The sequence below is a fragment of the Leiobunum rupestre genome, chromosome 4 (assembly GCF_980474605.1).
Source record: "Leiobunum rupestre chromosome 4, qqLeiRupe1.1.hap1, whole genome shotgun sequence".
Classification (NCBI taxonomy): Eukaryota; Metazoa; Arthropoda; class Arachnida; order Opiliones; family Sclerosomatidae; genus Leiobunum; species Leiobunum rupestre.
In genome coordinates this window covers 15,469,237-15,488,932 of record NC_143387.1, presented here as the reverse complement: position 1 = coordinate 15,488,932, position 19,696 = coordinate 15,469,237, and the positions used below count along the sequence as shown (strand labels likewise).

General features: G+C 35.9%; 2 protein-coding genes and 1 pseudogene across 2 annotated transcripts; all 3 read right to left on the bottom strand.

The window, feature by feature from the left end:
• Positions 1–7,164: 7,164 nt before the first annotated feature.
• LOC149946465 (uncharacterized) lies at positions 7,165–7,854 on the bottom strand. Its single transcript, XM_090170770.1, has one exon. The coding sequence runs from the start codon at positions 7,852–7,854 to the stop codon at positions 7,165–7,167; it is 690 nt and encodes a 229-aa protein (XP_090026896.1).
• Positions 7,855–8,101: 247 nt separating this feature from the next.
• On the bottom strand, positions 8,102–8,538 carry LOC149946464 (THAP domain-containing protein 2-like). Its single transcript, XM_090170769.1, has 3 exons — positions 8,464–8,538; positions 8,322–8,394; positions 8,102–8,262 (listed from the first exon to the last, which is right to left on the bottom strand). Exons 1-3 carry the CDS (start codon positions 8,536–8,538, stop codon positions 8,102–8,104), a joined length of 309 nt encoding a protein of 102 aa, XP_090026895.1.
• Positions 8,539–18,167: 9,629 nt separating this feature from the next.
• On the bottom strand, positions 18,168–18,826 carry LOC149946463 (uncharacterized; annotated as a pseudogene).
• Positions 18,827–19,696: the final 870 nt, after the last annotated feature.

Sequence of the window (19,696 nt, the reverse complement as noted above, 5' to 3'; positions counted from 1 at the left end):
TATTGGTGCTAGGCCTCGGTTTTCATGTTAGACTCAGTTTCCCGTTGCGCATGCGCGCCAATCTGAAACTTAAGAGGGAAAATGGATGCCTCGAAACCGTAATTTCCTGGCTTCAAAAACTTATATTTTCTCGGCGTTATTGATTAAATTGTAAATCGTGAAAAGACGGGCCTATGAAGTGAAACACGCTGATTTTAAATCCGTTTACAGAATTAAAATACGAAAAGTGGTTGAGGTTAGAGGCATTTGACTTTACATAATACAAGTGGCTAAAAACCAAAAAGGTTAAGGCTTCTTAATGACCACAACGATTTTAGCGCAGGCCAACTCCTGCCCTTTCTCGTTGTGTCCTTCGTACGTGACCAGGATTTGTTGCTACAGAATAAAAGTGATTAAATAATATACAGGGTGTCTCAATTTGCTCGATCAGGCCATTTTTCTCAAAATGTATTTATGCTAGGGTTCTGAAATTTTCAGGGTTTATTTGTTAGGTATGGAAGGCTTTGGTTACTAAATTTCAGAAAAATCGAACGATTTTGTGCCGTTTTGGAAAATTTATTTTTTCACCGGTAGGTGTCACGCAAAATGTTTCAATAGAAAAGTTGTAGGGCATAGTCGAAAGGGTAAAAATAATTTTGGTTCGGTTGAAAAAGACCTATTTTTCACTGAGTTTGGAGGTCGGGGGAAAAAACAAGTTGTACTAGCCTTAAAAAACATTTGTCACTTGGGCTAATTATTATTTGTTTATTTTTCAAAATCTTATAACTGAAATGCATGTTACCTACAATTCGTTAAAGGCTATTACCTGCTAGTACAACTTGTTTTTCCCCCGACCTCAAAACTCAGTGAAAAATAGGTCTTTTTCAACCGAACCAAAATTATTTTAACACTTTCGACTATGCCCTACAACTTTTCTATTGAAACATTTTGCGTGACACCTACCGGTGAAAAAATCAATTTTCCAAAACGGCACAAAATCGTTCGAACCAAAGCCTTCCATACCTAACAAATAAACCCTGAAAATTTCAGAACCCTAGCATAAATACATTTTGAGAAAAATGGCCTGATCGAGCAAATTGAGACACCCTGTATATTATTTAATCACTTTTATTCTGTAGCAACAAATCCTGGTCACGTACGAAGGACACAACGAGAAAGGGCAGGAGTTGGCCTGCGCTAAAATCGTTGTGGTCATTAAGAAGCCTTAACCTTTTTGGTTTTTAGCCACTTGTATTATGTAAAGTCAAATGCCTCTAACCTCAACCACTTTTCGTATTTTAATTCTGTAAACGGATTTAAAATCAGCGTGTTTCACTTCATAGGCCCGTCTTTTCACGATTTACAATTTAATCAATAACGCCGAGAAAATATAAGTTTTTGAAGCCAGGAAATTACGGTTTCGAGGCATCCATTTTCCCTCTTAAGTTTCAGATTGGCGCGCATGCGCAACGGGAAACTGAGTCTAACATGAAAACCGAGGCCTAGCACCAATACAGGTCCCAAAGGTGGGGAATTCATTTCCTCGCCTTAAAATTTTCGTCGATTTCAAAAGTAGATTACGAGCGAAATACTTAAGGGAAAATTATGAATGTAGTCTTAAATAAAACCTGGAAACTTATAGCGATTTCCACTGGCCTACTCTCAGAGCACCGTAAAATCGACTATTACGTCACTGCCCGTGTCGAGATTTCCGAAGAACGCGGTCGAGCGGGTTTCCGAGTGAAGTTCGACCTCGTTTTAAGGGCGATTTCCGAGCGAGCATTTTTCCAGTGAAATAAACTAATATATCTTTGCATGTTGCGTTCCGCCATTTTGAAAAACCCCTAAAATTGCTCGAGATTTATTGCACCGTCAAATTTCTCGGATCAACTTTTTCGCTCTCGGAGCGCTCGATGCGAGAGCAAATTCGCCAGTGAAAGACGCGGATCTGGTCACGAGCTGCTCGCGATTTCTAAGAGGAGGACAAAATCTCATCACAAGCACTCGAAAAGCGCTAGAAATCGCCCAGTGGAAATCGCTATTACTAAAAATCATATGAAAAATTCCAAGTTGAGTACAAACAATAAAATTATTAAAAAGTCTCTGAATTGCAACACAGTTAGGATAACAAATTCCCGTAGGAAAAGCATTGGGGAGAAACTCAGAAAAACCTATTTTCCCGAAAATTCGTCCGCTTAGACTCAGTTCGTGTACATGTTATGCTTGGTTGAACTAATCTATCAGCTGTTAAGTTTAACACTAATCATTTTCGAGCTTTAAAATTTGAAAGGCCAAGGAAACAAAAGAAAAAGGCAAAACGACGGGCTGAGTATTTGCTCAGCAAAGGTAATAATTTTTATGTGGTTGAACTAATATTTGCATCGGTAAAGGGGGTAAAATTGAGGGGACGGCAAAAATATCTGGCAGCCTCATTTGAAACAAACATCTTCAACTCGTAGTATAATTATAACAAAAACAGTTCTCCGAACTGAAAAAACTGTTTAGAGCTCCTACCAGTTAAAGCAAATATTACTTTTATGCACCACTTTTCATAAATGGGCATATATTATAAGAAAAACAGTTCTTCGAACTGAAAAAAAAAACAGTTTAGAGCTCGTTATAGGTGCAGCCTTAAAGGGACATATTATTTTTATTGTTGATTAATATGGCATTAAAATTAAATTAATTAATTAATTCTAGGTGCCATAAAAATATAATTTTCTATCCAGTTCCTAAACCAAACACGTGGTCATAGTTCACATTTTCCCCACTAGATGGCTCCGTTGTAGTTTTATGTCCAAGGGTTTGAGGCTTTGAGCAGCCTCTCCCGTGGTACCCCCGAATTCTTCTCCAGGTACACTTGAATCCTCCTAGATAAAAGCATCCAAGTCTTAAAGGGAGTATAACCCCTCTTGTTTGGTAGGGTGCGCTTAGACTATACCGACTAGCTTCCACAAACCTTCCTAGCGGGGGGACAAGGAAGTAGTAGGAAGGCTTGTAGAAGCTAGTCGGTGTAGTCTAAGCGCACCCTACCAAACAAGAACGAAATAGCCAGAAATAACCAAATTACAATTACATAATCGCTAATTATTTTATTGCACAAACTCAATTTGAAACTAGATTTTGTATTATTTATGAATTATCTTTAAATTTTACTAGAAATTAAACCCGTTTTGTCTGAATGCTCGTATTTTCTCGACGTCATTCGGCCATATTTTTTATATTTCATTTCTAGCCGGGAAGCCGAAAAACGCATGCTCGCACTGGTGAAACGAATATAGTTCAAACTGTGCTGTCACGTCAATTGGCCGTTGTATAGCGCTCTTGATGGTCTACACAACGCAAACTAAGAGGAATTTCCCCCGCTTGGCTACGTTTTTTCGTGTTCCCAATCATACCCGATCACACACACACACACATGGACGACACCAGCCTTTAATGATTCATAAAAAGGAAGCTCAACATCGACTTTTTAAAAAAATGCCCTTGACAGTGTGCCTTTAAATAATTCCCTTTCTTTAATAGGCGTAGTCACTTAGAAACACCTTGTTATTGTTAAAGCGTATTTCTACACGTAGCTTACTTCTCTCATTTTAATAACGCACTTTAGATACTAGTTTGGTTTTTTATCGGAAAAGATAAGAAACCAATGCTTAGTCCAAGGAATAATAGAAATTGCAGATTTGCGCGTTTTTCGACGTTTTGGAGGCCAATTATTTGGATACGGTTCAATTTAGGAAAACGTTTCTTAAGACCTTTTCCACTCGTTTTTACCCAAATAACACGCCTGTAAATTTGTGCCAGACTTCTCTGAAGCACCCTGTGTATTACAATATTGGATTTAAAAGGAAATACACTATATTTACGAACACATTGGACATTATTAATTTACATTTACCCTTCAATTAATTTAAATCAATTAATTAATGATTAAATAAAAAACCAAAATATACAATCCCCCTCAAATGCAATAGGTTTGTAGGCGGTTTCTAAGTGAAAAGGGGGAGTTGAGTTTAAAAACAAAGTCGTAACTCGCCAGATGGCATTAAAAGGGAGTAATAACTTAATTAGGGTTAACAGAAGTTAGGAGTGATTCAACATGGAGCTTAGAAGCTCCATGGATTCAAGGTCTATGGAGCTAGGCTTCGCGGAGTGATTGGCGTTATTATAGGGTTAAAGAAGTCGTAACGTTTGTTAGCAGACGATTTTCCTATTTAGGATCTTACTCTCGGAAAAATTCAATAAAGTTGGGGTGAAATTGGCCACTACAAGCGAAACACCGGGTAGAGTTGTTAATTTTACGGGAAATTATATGCAGAATATAAAATTGATATATAATTACTTTTTAAGAGTTTTTATTCTAGATTAGTCGAGGTTTAGTTCGAGTAAATGAGGCGAAAATGCCGCGAAATTTAAATTTGTGAACAATATCAGGCTGGATCTATTTTCGGAAAAATATAGAAAATATTCCGGAAAAAAGGCCTCTGTAGTTTTCCGACTTACAATAAAACTACAGAAACGTGTCAAGATTTCGTATACAAAAGTATTGAAGGTGGTTTTGTAAGTAAAAAGAAAGCACAAGCAATCAACAAAACAGCCTTTTAAGGAAAATCAATTAATTTTTATTTTCCATTACACAATACATGTAGTGACGAATTTACTATTTTCTAAATTCCATGGGGATGTTGGCGCAAGCGATAACTTCTCCCTTTTCGTTGACTCCCTTGTACGTGACCAACATCTTGCGCTAAGAGAAACAATGTTATTCAATTAGATGAGACATCAAAGAATGAATTGAAGAATGCGCAAACTTACGGTGGGGATGATGGTGGAGATGGGCATAAGGGTTTCGTATTTGTAACGGCTTCCGATCCTGACGGGGCAACCTGGGGTGATTTGATCGAGTTGGAATTTTACTTCTTTTTACTTACAACTAGTCAACACCGGACTTACAATACCATTAGAAACGTTAAAATGATTAAATTTCTTTCAAAATTAAGCCAGTTTACTTATTGTTTTACCTCTAGAAAACTAATCATACTATTATAAATAATAAAAAACAGTGATATAATTGATCATTTAGGTTCTGGGATAGTATTATGATATGTGACGTAACATTTCAGCGACCCCCCCCCCCGAGTGTAACATTTAGTAATTCTGTAAGCGTTCCATAAAATTTGGTAATTTAAAATTGTCAATTTTATTATTTTTTTAATTACTAATTTAATAATTAAATCATTTAAAAATTAATCAAAAGTTTTAATGAATAAATATACTTATATAGTAAAAAATATACCTATTTAGTAAAAAATATACTTATTTAGTAAAAAAATATACTTATTTAGTAAAAATATATATTCTTAGTTAGTAAAAAATATATACTTATTTAGTAAAAATATATATTCTTAGTTAGTAAAAAATATATACTTATTTAGTAAATATATATATATATATATACATATACATATATATATATATATATATATATATATATATATATATATATATATATATATATATATATATACTTATTTAGTAAACAAAAATTTACTTTTTAATCAAAATGATAATTTAATAGGACGTTTTTTAAATTGTGGGGTGTGTGTTTTGCGGGAAAGACGAATTTACATTTTAACCCCTTAGGCTCAAATCGTCCGCCATTGTACAGTCATCGAGTTACGCGAGTCTAGTGGTACGTTGCGGTAGGACACTGCAACAAAAACGTCTGAAACTGCAGGTATTCTAACTTTTCATTATTTATTTAGTAAATTAACGTAGAATTATATAAATATCAATTTATTTTGGAATAGACCCATGTTGAAAGTTGGGGGGTCGAAAATTAAAATTTTTACCTGGCAGCTCAGCATTTGGACGGAACATCCGTTTCCTTACTTCCGCCTGTATATTTCAAGGCGGTCACGTGGTTCAAAACGTCACAAACAGGATGTTCCGTCCAAAGGTCTCACTTAAGCCTCGTCTGCGGCCCCTCTTTTGTTATGGGTCTATTATATTAGGCATAATGGCGAATAGGCCTTATATTACAATGCAAATTTTATTTATAGGTCTAAGCCTTGGCCTAAATATGACTGAACCAAGTAGCACAGAAAGCATACCTTCAAACATGCTAACTAATAAAGAAACACCTAACAAATTTGTATTTCCAATTTGTGGTTATAAAAACTCGCTTTCTGGAGTACCTGCTTTGACGGATGAAAGTATTGAATTTTTTTATAAATCAACAACAAATAAGAAGAGATAAATTCGTAGAAGTTATAGGTTTTTGGTAGAGTCTTACGTGATCACTTCTTCTCTGGTATCCTGTGTTCAAAGGTATTTGTATTTTTGTTTTTTAGTTTAAAACAAAATTATTTACCCAATGTTTATTTATAAAGGGAAAAGGATCAATGTTTTGTTAAGGCAAAATGCTACAAAAGCAAAAAGAAAAATGACTCTCCGTACTGTGTTATCGCAGCTCTGAGGATATCTACAAATCAAATTTTGGATAGCAACTGTGGATGCCCGGCTGGAAAGGGAGGATTTTGCAATCATTTGATGGCATTGTTGCGGCTAGTTCAAACTCTTAAAGCAAAGCATTTCGATGAACCTCCACCAGAGATGTCTTGCACGGATTTACCACAGCAATGGAACCGTCGAAGAGGGTCAGCATTTGGAGCTTTCAATGTGATGAAGCTAGATTGGAGAAGGCCTCAAGAAGGGGGAAGTTCAAAGAGAGTTGGTTGCAAACTTTTTGAGGCTCGATCAGCTCCAAGAATTAGGCAACGCAAAGTATTATTTGTAATTATAAACTTGTTAAATTTTTGGTTTGTAAACCTTGGAAGGCATTATTATTAAAAATTGAAACGGTTTAATGAATGATCTAATTTTATTTAAAATTTGAGAATTTGGTACACCCCCGTAGCCATAGGCGGGGGCTCAAGAGAAACTCAAGCCCCCCTTCATTTGATTTTGCCCCCTCAAAATTACTATTCTATACTATACAAAATAAAATTCAAGAAAAAATCGTGCCCCCCTAGTAAAACCCTTAGCCCCACTAGTAAAATTTTCTGGCTACGGCCCAGGGTTCGAAGCCAAAAACAAACATTCAGCCATGATTCGATTTTATGATTTAACATGGTTATCAGAAAAATATAAACTAATCCCTAATTATAATTAAATATTTACATTTTAAAAGTTGGTTAATGGTAATTCTATTTCATCTAACAATGAATTATCATTTTCAGCAGTCAAAGTTTCATTCTGTTTCAAAATAAGTGTCTGAAAGTTAGTTAAAATAGCGCAAACAGTCCATATTTGATTCGCAACTGGGGCCAATGTTATCGGAATAGGTCGATCAAAAATGTGGAACGTTCTAATTCTTTGAATTCTGCGTTCAACGTGTATTCTGATTGCAGCTATTTTTTGTGTTTCTTGAATTTCAGCCTCAGTAAATTGTCCACATTGTCCCAAAAAGGGGGGTATATTTAATTTAACATTTTTCTGAATTGAATCTAGGAGATCTTGTATCTTAAAACCTTTGTCATCCATGACAGAGTCATTTTCATCAAAATCCAATGATGTAAACCCACTACGTCGGGTGATTTCCTTATCGGATATACATCCCGTATGAAGACTTGAAACAAATGTGACTAATCCATCTGGAGAAATTCCTAACAATCCTTTATAGGTGTTGGTTGACTTGTAATTGGAATACGTTCCAGATTGAATAACCAAAGACTGAGAGGTTTCACACTTAATTTCTGTGGCATCAGCTATGACCCTAGTGGAAGGATAGTTTTCTTTGAAAGCAGCTGGCATATGCTGATCAATATACTCTCTGGATAACCAAAGACACATTTGAGATAATTGCAAATACATGAAATTTATCCAACTTATAAATGTCTTACAGACAATCGACACAGACACTCCAAATCGGTTTGCCAAATCTCGTTCAAAAAGACCAAGACGTAGTTTCATGATCGATTTCATTGATTTGATTAGTAACGTTAGTATCTAAACAGTCTACTGTGAGTTGGTTGTCATTGACATTGGTATCATTATCAAAAACTAAAAGGGTTTCATTTTCTACAATAACAGATTCATTCAAAGATTTTCCATCACTTCGCTAAGCTGATTTGTCTAAACATGGCATAGTTTTCTTAAGTAGTCTTCTCTCCTTCACTTCTTTGTTTATATTCCATTTAAATACCGAAGGCACAGCGTTGCTCTTGAAATGTTTCTGGCCATTGGCCATATTGGGCCATTGGCCATATTGGGCCAATAATCCTTCTCCGTGAAATGTATAGAACATACTTTTGTAGTTTTATGTAAATTAAAATGTTTACCAACATCTCTCCTAATATTTTGTAGCCAAGCTTTTTGAAGTTTCTTATCAGTGGGAAACTTGTGGAAAGATATCTGTAACCAAGTGAAGCCTAGGCTTAGATATTATCCTTACTTTAAAACTAAAATTAACAACTCTCTTACTTTAGAAATAACTCCATCAACTTCTCGAATGTATCCTCTTTGATTACACTCAGGAACACAGCAGTGCGTTGGCATTATTAAGTAATATTTAAATACTAAACCGTTTTTAAAACTGTACTACTTGGTTTAAACAACGTAATGTGCGTAGCCCGCATCAAAGGACGACTGTTCAATGGCGGCCGAGCCCCTAAATGTAAACTTTCCCTCAATGATTATTTTAGTTCACGAAAATACCGCTAGAGGCGCTTAAATTTAAAAAACTTTAACTAATTTTATGATATGAGATTTTTATCCAAACGTTTGGACGCGTTTTTGGCAACTGTTCAATTGTAATTAAAGGGTCACACTGGAGACTGAAAATTTTGGTTGAAAATCGAGTAGCTCCTCTTCTGAAGGTAGTTGCTTTCGAATTTGAGACCTAAAAGCATTTTTGCCTTTTATCTCCATCAAACTAAGCTGGTGGTAATTTTGCCAACGAAGAGAGAAGGCTGTGACGAGTTTCCTCTTCCGAAAACTTTCGATTACGCAATCACTCCATGACAGACTGTCAATCACTCAAATCGTTCGATGTAACACTTATATTTATTATTAAGGGGTACTAATAATGTTGGCGAATACACGAATGCAATTTTTGTATCTGATTTAGTGTTTAGAATTGTAAGTTTCATTTGTTTAATTCCATTCCTTGCAACGAGTTTTCAGTTATCAATTCCAAATAAAGGCTAAAAAAATGCGGATCAGTTTTGGCAGTGTTGCCTGGTCCCGACCAGAAAATTATCAATTTTAGATTCCGAAATTCAGAAACAAATTATCGTACGCTTGAAAATAGGTGGTACCGTTTAATGCTGTACTGGACCATTTTTCAGATAAATCAAAAATTCTAATAATGCTTAAATCTAAATGAGTGCGTATATAAAAATTAAAACATAAAAAGTTTCAGTTTTACCGTAAAATTCGAAAATTAGCGTACGCTCAAGCCGAATTATTAACTATCGACGTATATTATAATTATCGTAAGTGTGGCAACGTAGAGTTTAGACGAAAAAAGATTGCATCATAACAGTGTTTCAGATTCATATTATTTTATTTGATACACCGAAAATGCAGGACTTTCATTTTCCCGCCAAATGTGCGGGTAGGAAATTTAGCGTCATAGCATGGACTATAGGACTATTCGCCTGTTGACGCGCACGCGACTACCCCCGCAATTGGCGACCATATTTCTGGCGCCAATTCTCACCAAGCTTTCCAAATGTACACGTAAAGGGTGGACCAATATCCTGAACAGCGATTGCCATATTGGAAGAAACTCCTTGAAAACTTTCCTTGACGTAGATGGGATTAGTGGCCTATCTTCGATCCTATATTGCATTGTACCATTGTAGTCGCTCAAAGGCCTAGTTTCACCCGTCTTTCTCAGAAACGATTTCAAACATTATTTTGGCTTCTGCTTTTAACCCCTCGTAGCTCGTCTATTGATAGCGATGGTCAGCATGCTCTCGCCATATCGTCCAACGGTTGAAGCGCTTTCAAAATTGTCAGCATTTACAATAACCTTGAGAAGCGTGAAGTACGATTTACGAGGTTACTCTCGCTGTCAAGTGGGGGAGGGAGGAGAACGAACTTTGAACTCTGTTTCTATACTGAGAAGAGTTGAAAAATCCGTTTGGGATTGCGGGGGTCAAAAAATCATTATTTAAATAATTAATGTATTAATACTATTTTCAGAAAAACATTTAAAAATAAGTAAATTCTCGATGAACTAACTAATGATAATATTGTATTCGATTGGCCGCGGCTTCAGAAGCTAGATCATTCTTATTTTTAGACAGAGGGTTACGAGTATAAACAAATAAAAAACAACGATACTCGATTTGTGATAGAAAATATGTTTAATGTAAAATGAAATTAAAAATTAGAATAAAATGGTATGACAGTGCATTGAACCGCCCTTTACAAGGATTTTATCTTATACACTACTGTTATGATAGATAAGTTTGTTCATATCCAGTGTTTCTTTCAGGCATCTCTCCGAGAGAATCGCAAAATATTTCTATCCAAATCCAAAAGACATGCGTAAAAATGTCAGATGACCTGCATTCCGTCGTCTGCTCTGCTGTTTTTAATTGAAGTGAGGTTTTTGGAATTTTAATAGGTTTTGGATTATTCAGTAATAATTGTATTGGAATAAAAATGAAAGTGTAATGAGTTAATTCATTTAAATAGGAAGTTTGCTTTAATGTTTTTGCATATATAGTTTTTGTGAAGATTTAAATAGATTATTAATTTAAAAATGCTCAGTCAAAACGGAAATATGGGTGTGAGCTTTGACGACAGTGACGAGCTAAGAACGATAGGCATAACATCGTTCGCTTATATTGAACATGTGTTTAGTACTTGGATAGAAATGTTTCCATTTCTTGACACTACGGCGCAACAAGCGGCGCTGCCGTAAAGATTTTACGAGGAAAATTTTTCGAAAAGGTCCCACTTTTATGAACCTTTTCCGTCAGGGGCGGCTTAAGGGCCGGGCAACCCGGGCAACTGCCCGGGGCGCCGTTTTGAGAGGGGCGCCAAAATTGAGTTGTGCGCCTTTTTAGTTTACCAAGAATTGGATTTGTTTATAAAAAATTAAAGAAAGCATAACATAATTTGAAAAAACTTGAGCTAATTAGAAATACAAACCGTTTTCCCAACCAAAATGTCCAACATCGTCGATGATCGTTTTTTTTGCGACTATTTATTTTAAAATAGTAAATAAACCATAAAATTATGGTGCATAGTTCTGACGGATAAAGCATTTTCCTGGGATTTTCATTATAAACCAGGGTATATAATAAGAAGAAGAAAAAGTGGTTGAGCGATACTACAAGAAAATAAGTGTGTCAGAATTTTTAGCCCGGTGTACCTTGCAACAGGGGGCATACCACCGGAGTCCTATCATCATAGTGCCCTACGCCAGCGTCCCCAAGCCCGGACAGGTGACAAATCCAGCATGGGTAGTAGCGTGGGGCTAGCCAGTAAGAATTTGCCTGTACACCGATTACGTAATCATTAATGAGTTCAGATGATTACGATGAGTACAGAATGATTATGATGAGAAGATAATGATTACGATGAGTACACAGGAACCCAAAACTTTAAAATTGTTACAGATGAGTAATTGTGTACAGTATAATTCCAATGAATAAGCGTTATTACAGATGATTACGCACTTTACAGATGATTACACGTGATTACAGATGAGTACGCGTTATTTCATAATGATTACGGTGATTACATATGAGTATGAAGATTACAAATGATAACGGGATTAAAAATAAGTAGAAAAGATTACAGAAGAATACGTAATCATTACAGTTAGGGTGTACACCGATTACGGGAAGTCGATAGCCCCTAGGGTAGTAGTACCCTACTACTTATGGTCGGACCTTTGACGCAAGCCACTCAACCCAGCAGAAGGTGCAGCAATGGGTGGACCAATTCTCACTTCGCACACAGCCGTGCGAGTAAGAGTGGATGCTATAGCAACTCCTTCCGACACCCTACCTACGTAGGTAAAGAGTCATACCCTTTGTAGAGTGCTCCTAAAGGGGAACGACGGGACACAGCGGTCCACATAACCCGGCACAGCTGGCCACGGAGATCGCGGTGGGACTCCATAAGGCCGGGAAACATAACCAACGTGCCCTCACACGGAGGCCCGCCACCCCACAGCAGGCTACCCAATCCGCCGAGGCGGCTAGTTTACACGGACACTCTCCGTTAGCCTGAGTCGAAGCTCAGTTTCCAGACAAACCTGGCCGAAGTCGGAGGTGGAGATAGGACCATTTGATCAGAGCTAACATCTCCCAGTGCGCCACCGCCCTTATGGGTTACAAGAGCCGGACCCCGACTCCCCGGTAAACCCACCAGTTATTGCACACTCTAACCAATTTAGAGCCACAAGAATAGAAGGAAGCCCAAAGTAATACAGTACTTCTATGTACTTGCTTGCTATTTCGTTGTCATTTATCCAGCTTTATGATAAATAAACTAGCAGGCCATTTTCAAGAATTCTATTTGTTTCTTAGACTATTATGAACCTGCATTTAATATTCTAAAATGCATTTAAATCGTTTTCGATGGCTAGTACTTAAGCAGTCTATCGGTACGATTTAATCTGTCGTGTGTCCGTGGTTACCGTTACTCTCTTCTATTTTACGCGCACGCGCAGAAAGCCATTTATTACTTTCAGTTAAATAGTTTTCTTAGATATATATTAATTAGAGTCACGTTGAATTGAATTAAGATGTCCGAGAAATAGAAGCATTCTGGTACTTTTTATAAAAAAAAAGTAAATTAAGAGAAGCCGTTAAAGCAGAAAAGCAAGCGACAGCTTTTAAAAAGTTCATAAGTGTAGGCCTTAAAAAAACCCGTAAAAAGTTTCTTAATTAAGTTGTTAAAGCAATTAATGTAATGAATAAAAGAATTAAGTTTACTAAGAACAACCCGTGAGTTAAAAATAAAAATATCCAGAGATTATTTTTATCTTTAACTCACGGGTTCTTCGTAAACTTAATTCTTTTATTTCACATATTAACCGTGATACTACTCAGTATGGACATTATAATTAATGTACTTAAGGTATACTAGTCTTGCCACCTTACCTAGTGTTTCAAGCTCCATGTAAAATTACCCTGTACCATAAAGAAGGTATTAAATACGTTCACACAATGTATTTAGAAAGGGATTAAAGGGATTATTTATTGTTAGGAAAACGGAAAATTTATAATTTATTTAGTCTCAAAATAAGAGGGGCGCCAAAAATCCCCCTTGCCCGGGTGAAAAATATTTCTTGAGCCGGCCCTGTTTTCCGTTATCTTTAAAGACTTTCGGGGGGTTTTCCAAACGTGCCCTTCGGTAAATTCCTAAAATCTCAGAGGGGCCTCTTTGTAGCAATACACCTTTTTGCTTTTTATTTCGCGCATGCGCTTACGGTCCAATGTTTCTTAGAAGCAGATGACGCCATATCTCTCCGTATGTTAACTATGGATAACGAATGTTTAGTGAAACTTATAATAAAACGTTGAAAGTGTTATACACAAGTTTAGGAATTAAATTTAAATGAAAAAAAGTGATTATATTACTGAATTAAAGAAAAAAGAGCGAAAACGAGACAATATTACATGTAAGGTACGGTTGCCGGACTTAGATCATGATGAAAATCTAGGCCTTGACGAAAACGTGGATGTTGTTTGGCCTTCTATTTCTACAGAAGTTGGAAAGCACATTAAATTATTTTGTTAAAATTTGAGGAAGTTATACAATTTTTTTAAGAATTTGATATGTACAATGGTTATTGGAGGAATGCTCTTGTAAAAGAAAAGCTCCAACTACAATATCAAAGGAATCCAAAAAGAACAAGCCGGAAATTTTGCTAGGTAGTGGTGTTCATAAGTTTTCCAAGGTAAGTTGATTAAAAAAATACTGCTAGGTTTTAATAACTTAAGTCATTAAACATTTTATATCTTTAATGAATAGATTTATGCGGAAAAGATGCTCCACAACCAGATAAAATATTCTACTGGAAAACTCGTACCCTTCCTTCAACTCTACTACAAATTACATCTGTTGAAATTTACAATTATATGAAAAATCGATCATTGACAACAACAGCAATAAACATTTCAAAGGTTTTGAAAAAGCAGTGGCCCATTTTGAAGCGAACGATATTATCGGTGGGTTAGTGTGGTGAGTTGATAGTGATATCGATTAATTTGTGACTAATTTTTCATTTTAAATAAATACATTTATGGGCAGTTTCTTTACATCAAATCAAGATCTTACCCATCTATGAGATCTGTCAGTTACCTTGTGGTTATGGTACTTGACCTAGAGGCGTACTGTGGGTAAATGGTACCCGGTTCTAGACAAAACAAATTATAAATAGCTTTGATATTTTAAAGATATGAGTGTCTTAGGCGCACGGTTCAAAATGTACCCATGAAACCGGGCTGGTACGCCTCGGACTTGACAATTTTTATAGAACTATTTGTGGTGGGGCTTGCGATTTGGTTATTGGGTATAATTGTGTCCTTATATTTTCTGTAACTTATTAGCAAGTTCTAAAATTTTTCTAATGGTTTATATATTTTTTGTATATTATAACATCATGTAGGTGCGCTACTCTTTTACATGGAAAGGTACACCAGAGTGGAAAATTAACTGATATGGTTTACTCAAACCACTTCATTAGGATTACTAAGGATTTAAGTTTTAAGAGATTGAAAATTCTTAACTTCTGTATTTTATTTTTATAGGAAATTTAAAAATAATTTCAATGTTATATAAAATTATACAGCTAACTAAAACAAAGTTCCTTTCTAAGCTCTTTTAGTTTTTTTTATACATTAATATTTGACTCAGATTAGAATTGTGAGATTTCTAACATTGATTTTGTGAAATGGAAATGTAAAATATATTCTATTTTTCTATGGTATATTGTTGGTGAATATTAAACAGCTCCTGTTGTAAGTTAGAAACCAACAAATCTAGAAATTTAAAAAACATTTTTGAAGAAAATTAGTTAATTACTTCGTAATATTTAAAAATGTTTAATTACATTGGTACTAATTTTAAACCTGATTTAATTTTTGGACTGATTCTGACTAATATAAGGCTCAGATTGGGCTCAACTGCAAATTGTAGACTCGGAATAAATTTAAGACTCGAATTGGACTTTGTCTCAACATGACAGCGATAAATTAATCCACAATAAAAAGCTTCCTTTTTTTAAAATAATAATAAACCTTGGTCATTTCATCATTGCCTCTTATTTTTTCTACTCCCCAAATCTTCCTTGTTTCCTCTTTCAGTGCTCTAATTCTCTCTCTCTCTCTCTCTCGTAAAGTTCGGTTCTCAAATTCAGGTTCATGTAGTCTGTCTGAGTTCCTTTAGAACAAAACTTTAATCGAAAAGCCTCGGGTAGTAGGTTACCCTCCGTAGGCACATTTCCATTCACTTCTGGATAAAATTTTCATGCAAATTCTCTATTGGTGATATGGTTGTCTTTTTAATACTATCTTGTGGTTGTGAACTGTGGAACGAGTTTTCAACTTCTTTAGAATAGTTTTCCATATTATCTTCTATGGTTATATCTCTACAAGTGACATGTAATTATTATGAAAATTTAGTGAAAGTCTTTGCTGGTGAACCAATTCATTCCTAAAAACTTTATACCCTTCCTAGAAAGAAGGCATAATCGAATAATCTCTAGAAATTTAAGTTACTAAAAAGGCTTAAGTTTAGGAACCAATTTCATTTAATATATCGTAACTAACTAATTTCATATTTATTCTTATCTAGCTGCCTTTTTCCCCACTAATTCACGTTTTGATTGGAGTATTATTAATTAATAAAATATGTAAAAGAAAAGTTATAAAATTATTATACTAGATGGTAAATTTAGCGTTGGAATGTCTGCTACAAACCCGCAAACTCGGCGCTGGGCTCCAATTTTTTCTATGTTATATTCTTGCCCAAAGGCGAGTTCTCTTCTTTGGAAAGCGATTAAATATAATTCCTTGAGCTCCATAAATACTTTTACAACCAAAGATGCTGCACCAAACCATATTTCATTTAATAATTTGTGTTTCGAAGTTACCCCTGAATTTTTCCCATACAAAATAGCTGGCGCGATTTCAAATATGGCGTCTAAAAGAAACAAGAATGTGTTTTTCGCATGCTCACGTCCCTTCCCCTTTTCCGCCCCATTATCTGGCCAAAAAGGAGCATGTAAGACGAATAACCGGGGAATATTGATATTACTAATCTTGAGTTGTGATTTTGAAAAATAATTATATTTGAAAATACCCAGTTTCTTTAAAATGAATGCTGCAAACAAGGGTTGATGATTTAGATCTCATATTCGATTCAAAATCTTTTCTGGCCAAGGCTTTAAGAAATTCATTGCGTAAAATAGGATCACCTGGAAACTCGTGGAACGATAACCCAGCAACGTTTTTCTTATTCGTCGACTTACAAAATGTTACACACCAAACTTTAAACATTTAAAATAATGTTTTGAACAGTTTAATAATAATAAAAACGTAATTAAATTAATAACATAATAACTAAAGTAAAATATAGAACCAAAGATGTATTTACAGATATTTTATTTTGTGTTCTTAGTTTTACATTTTGAAATCTCGCGCCGCGCAAGATAACGCCGAGGCTTATTTGGTCGATTTTAAAAGAAGATTGCGAGCGAACCAAAGCTCGGAAAATTACATACATAGGCTTAAAATAAAACTTAAATCTTACTTCGAATCATATAAAAATCTCAGCGTTGACAAAAATCGCAAAGATAACGGATAAGGTTCCAAAAAAGTGGGACTCTTTCGAAAATTTGACCGTATCGTAAAATAACATTAGAAGGGTTGTCCGGGCTTTCAGCGCGCCGAGCGGAATTTTCCCTCGTAAATCGGCTTTTTCTCATACGCTCGTTAACACGGGAGGAACATAAATCTGGGAGGTAGCACTGAATCTAAGTTTGAACAAAGAATATAAAGCCAGAGGAATGGAAGGTGTAGCTCCGTCTAGTGGAACTTTTGCGCCTCTCGTTTTTAAAGAGAGACCGGGTTGCGATAACCGTTTCCGGTTACTCTGATTTACTTTGCCGGAAGTTTCTAACTCAGCCAAAACACGCGGCCAATAATATCAATCCTTCCATAACTGGGGCTTTATATTCTTTGGTTTGAACTGAACAAAACCGTCACCATGGTTACCAACCAAAATATCACAAATTAAAATCAACTCCGGCGAGGTCCATGATCGTTACCATGGGGATCAGTGGCGGCTTACGAAGGCTGGGTCCCTGGGGCGGCGACAGTGTTTTGTGACACCCCCCAGGACCGTGCAGAAGTTTTCACGGGTCCATCTTCTTCAAGTTTAATCGTTCTGATTTGCACCCCCCCCCCCCTCGAGTTTCTCTGATGGCACCACCTGCTGCCCTGGTACCCAGGGCTGACCGTCCCCCCCTTAGGCCACTGATGGGGATTGAAGGGAAAAGTGAAACAAAAAATAAACTAGTAACCCCACCTATAAGGTGGGTTTACTAGTGTCCAACAGGGAAGTAAGCCAAAGGGGCAAATATTTGTTCGGATTTTTTTTAATGATAGAAGGTGTCAAGAGGTGGCGTTAGTAGTTGTAGGAAGCTATGTTGTCTGCTTATAAACTCCGTCTGTTAGAAATTTTAGGGATTCTGTCGGTTGCATCGACGCCTCGTGTGATAGTCGCTTGTTTTTACTAATTACAATGAATGAAAATAATAGTGTAATTATTTTTCCCATAACCGGCTACAAACGTTCCATTAAAGATGTGCCTTTTATAACCTCGGAGACTATTCAAAAGTATTACAATTCAATGTTATTTTGCCATAACAATTATCTGTGATTGACTTACTCCGTAGTAATATTTTATGCTATTTTAACAAGATGAATTATGAATGAAAATTAAATTTTGTAATAACTAAAGTAGCGAAATAAGTTTAGTTAATTACTCAATGTTTATTTCAATATTACTCATTTCTAGTCATGCGGAAAATTTTACAACAAATATCATGAATTATAAATTACTCTTCGTAATCATGAATTAAAAATTATATTTAAAAAAAAAGCCTAATATTTTCATACATCTATTGGCCACTCTAATGTATCGTCGAATTAAAATGAATCATAATTCTCATTATTTGCAGGGTTTTTGTTATTTTTCTTCTTTATAATTGTTTTTTGAAAATTGGTGAGAAGTGCAGCAACAGTAAACAACTGATTTATCACTGGAGATAAACTTATCGGTATCCGCCGGTCAAAAATGTGCCATCCTTTTATTCTTTGTATTCGGCGCTCTACATGTATTCGAACAGTGGCAATTTTTTGGGTTTCTTCAAGTTCGTGTTTTTCAAATTGATCTCGTGGCCCAAGAAACGGTGGTATATTGAGACGAACATTCTTTTCCTTAACATATCATCTATTAAAAAGCCTTTGTCGGCCATTACACTGTCATTCTCATCGAAATCTAATTCACAAAAGCCACTTCTCTGAGTAAGTTCTTTATCCGATATGCAGCCGGTGTATAAGCTTGACACAAACGTTACGAAACCATTTGGACTGATTCCGATTAGAGCTTTGTAAGTGTTACATGATTTGTAATTGGAGTATGTACCCGATTGTAACACTAACGAGCTTGGTACTTCACACTTGATCTCACTTGCGTCCAATATGACACGCGTTGAAGGATATGTGGTTTTGAATTCTTCTGGAATGTGGGCGTCAACTTGTTCCCTCGTAGGCCAGATACTAATTTGGCTAAGTTGCAAATACATATAATTGATCCATGTATTACAAATGTTGCTAACAGAAGCTTTTGTAATTCCAAACCTGTCGGCTAAATCATGTACAAATAGACCAAGCCTCTATCTCATTAGAACCATGAAAAACTGATCAACTGTACTAATTTTTTAACTACGAAGTCCATGGGTGGGATTAGTATTGCTAGCGCTTGACGATCCCTTCCAATATATAATATTGCTTCCATCAATTCCTGGATCAAGAAACTCGTACAACTGCATAGTTTGGCAAGCCGGTGTAGAACGCAACGGCTTCATCATCCGTTTTGATATTTTCGATACTGGGAATCAACTTTTTGATTTTATTTTCAAGTTTATTTCTTCGTCTAAACGCTTTTCCGCTTGTTGTAATTTGATGCTTTTCATGTACGATGTTAATGTTAGCTCGCTTAGTTTTTTTTAAAGGGAATATAACCTCTGTTATTTCTGTCGCCCTCCGAGGGTTCCAATATTTTCCGTAGCCTCCCATTGCTTTTCACAACTGCGGCGCTGATAACCGCTGATTGTGAACGGAATAAAGGAAATTGATGGGGTCTTCCATAAAGAACGAGTTGGAGGTTCTATTCCCTTTAAGTAACATGTTTTCAGTCAACACTTCATTCAGACGATTTGTCGTGTCATTTTCAATTTCCATTACTTTATCCTCAATTACATCTGCATTTTCTGTGGGTTGGTTTTCTTCTACTTGTTTCACTACATTTTCATCTTCTCGTGAGATTAAAACTTCGTGCTGAGCATCATTTTCGTTATTTGTTTCATCGTTCGCAAATCTCCACTGGAATTTAGAGGGAATGACATTTTTCTTCAAATAACGTGTACCGTTGGGAGTCAGTTCTCCAAAGTCAG

Excerpts from the sequence above, each read along its gene's own strand:
- LOC149946465 (XM_090170770.1), bottom strand. The coding sequence starts at position 7,854 with ATGTATTTGCAATTATCTCAAATGTGTCTTTGGTTATCCAGAGAGTAT.
- LOC149946464 (XM_090170769.1), bottom strand. The coding sequence starts at position 8,538 with ATGCCAACGCACTGCTGTGTTCCTGAGTGTAATCAAAGAGGATACATT. Across the intron at positions 8,395-8,463 it reads TTGATGGAGTTATTTCTAAA|ATATCTTTCCACAAGTTTCC; the intron begins GTAAGAGAGTTG and ends ACTTGGTTACAG. Across the intron at positions 8,263-8,321 it reads AAATATTAGGAGAGATGTTG|GATTATTGGCCCAATATGGC; the intron begins GTAAACATTTTA and ends TTCACGGAGAAG.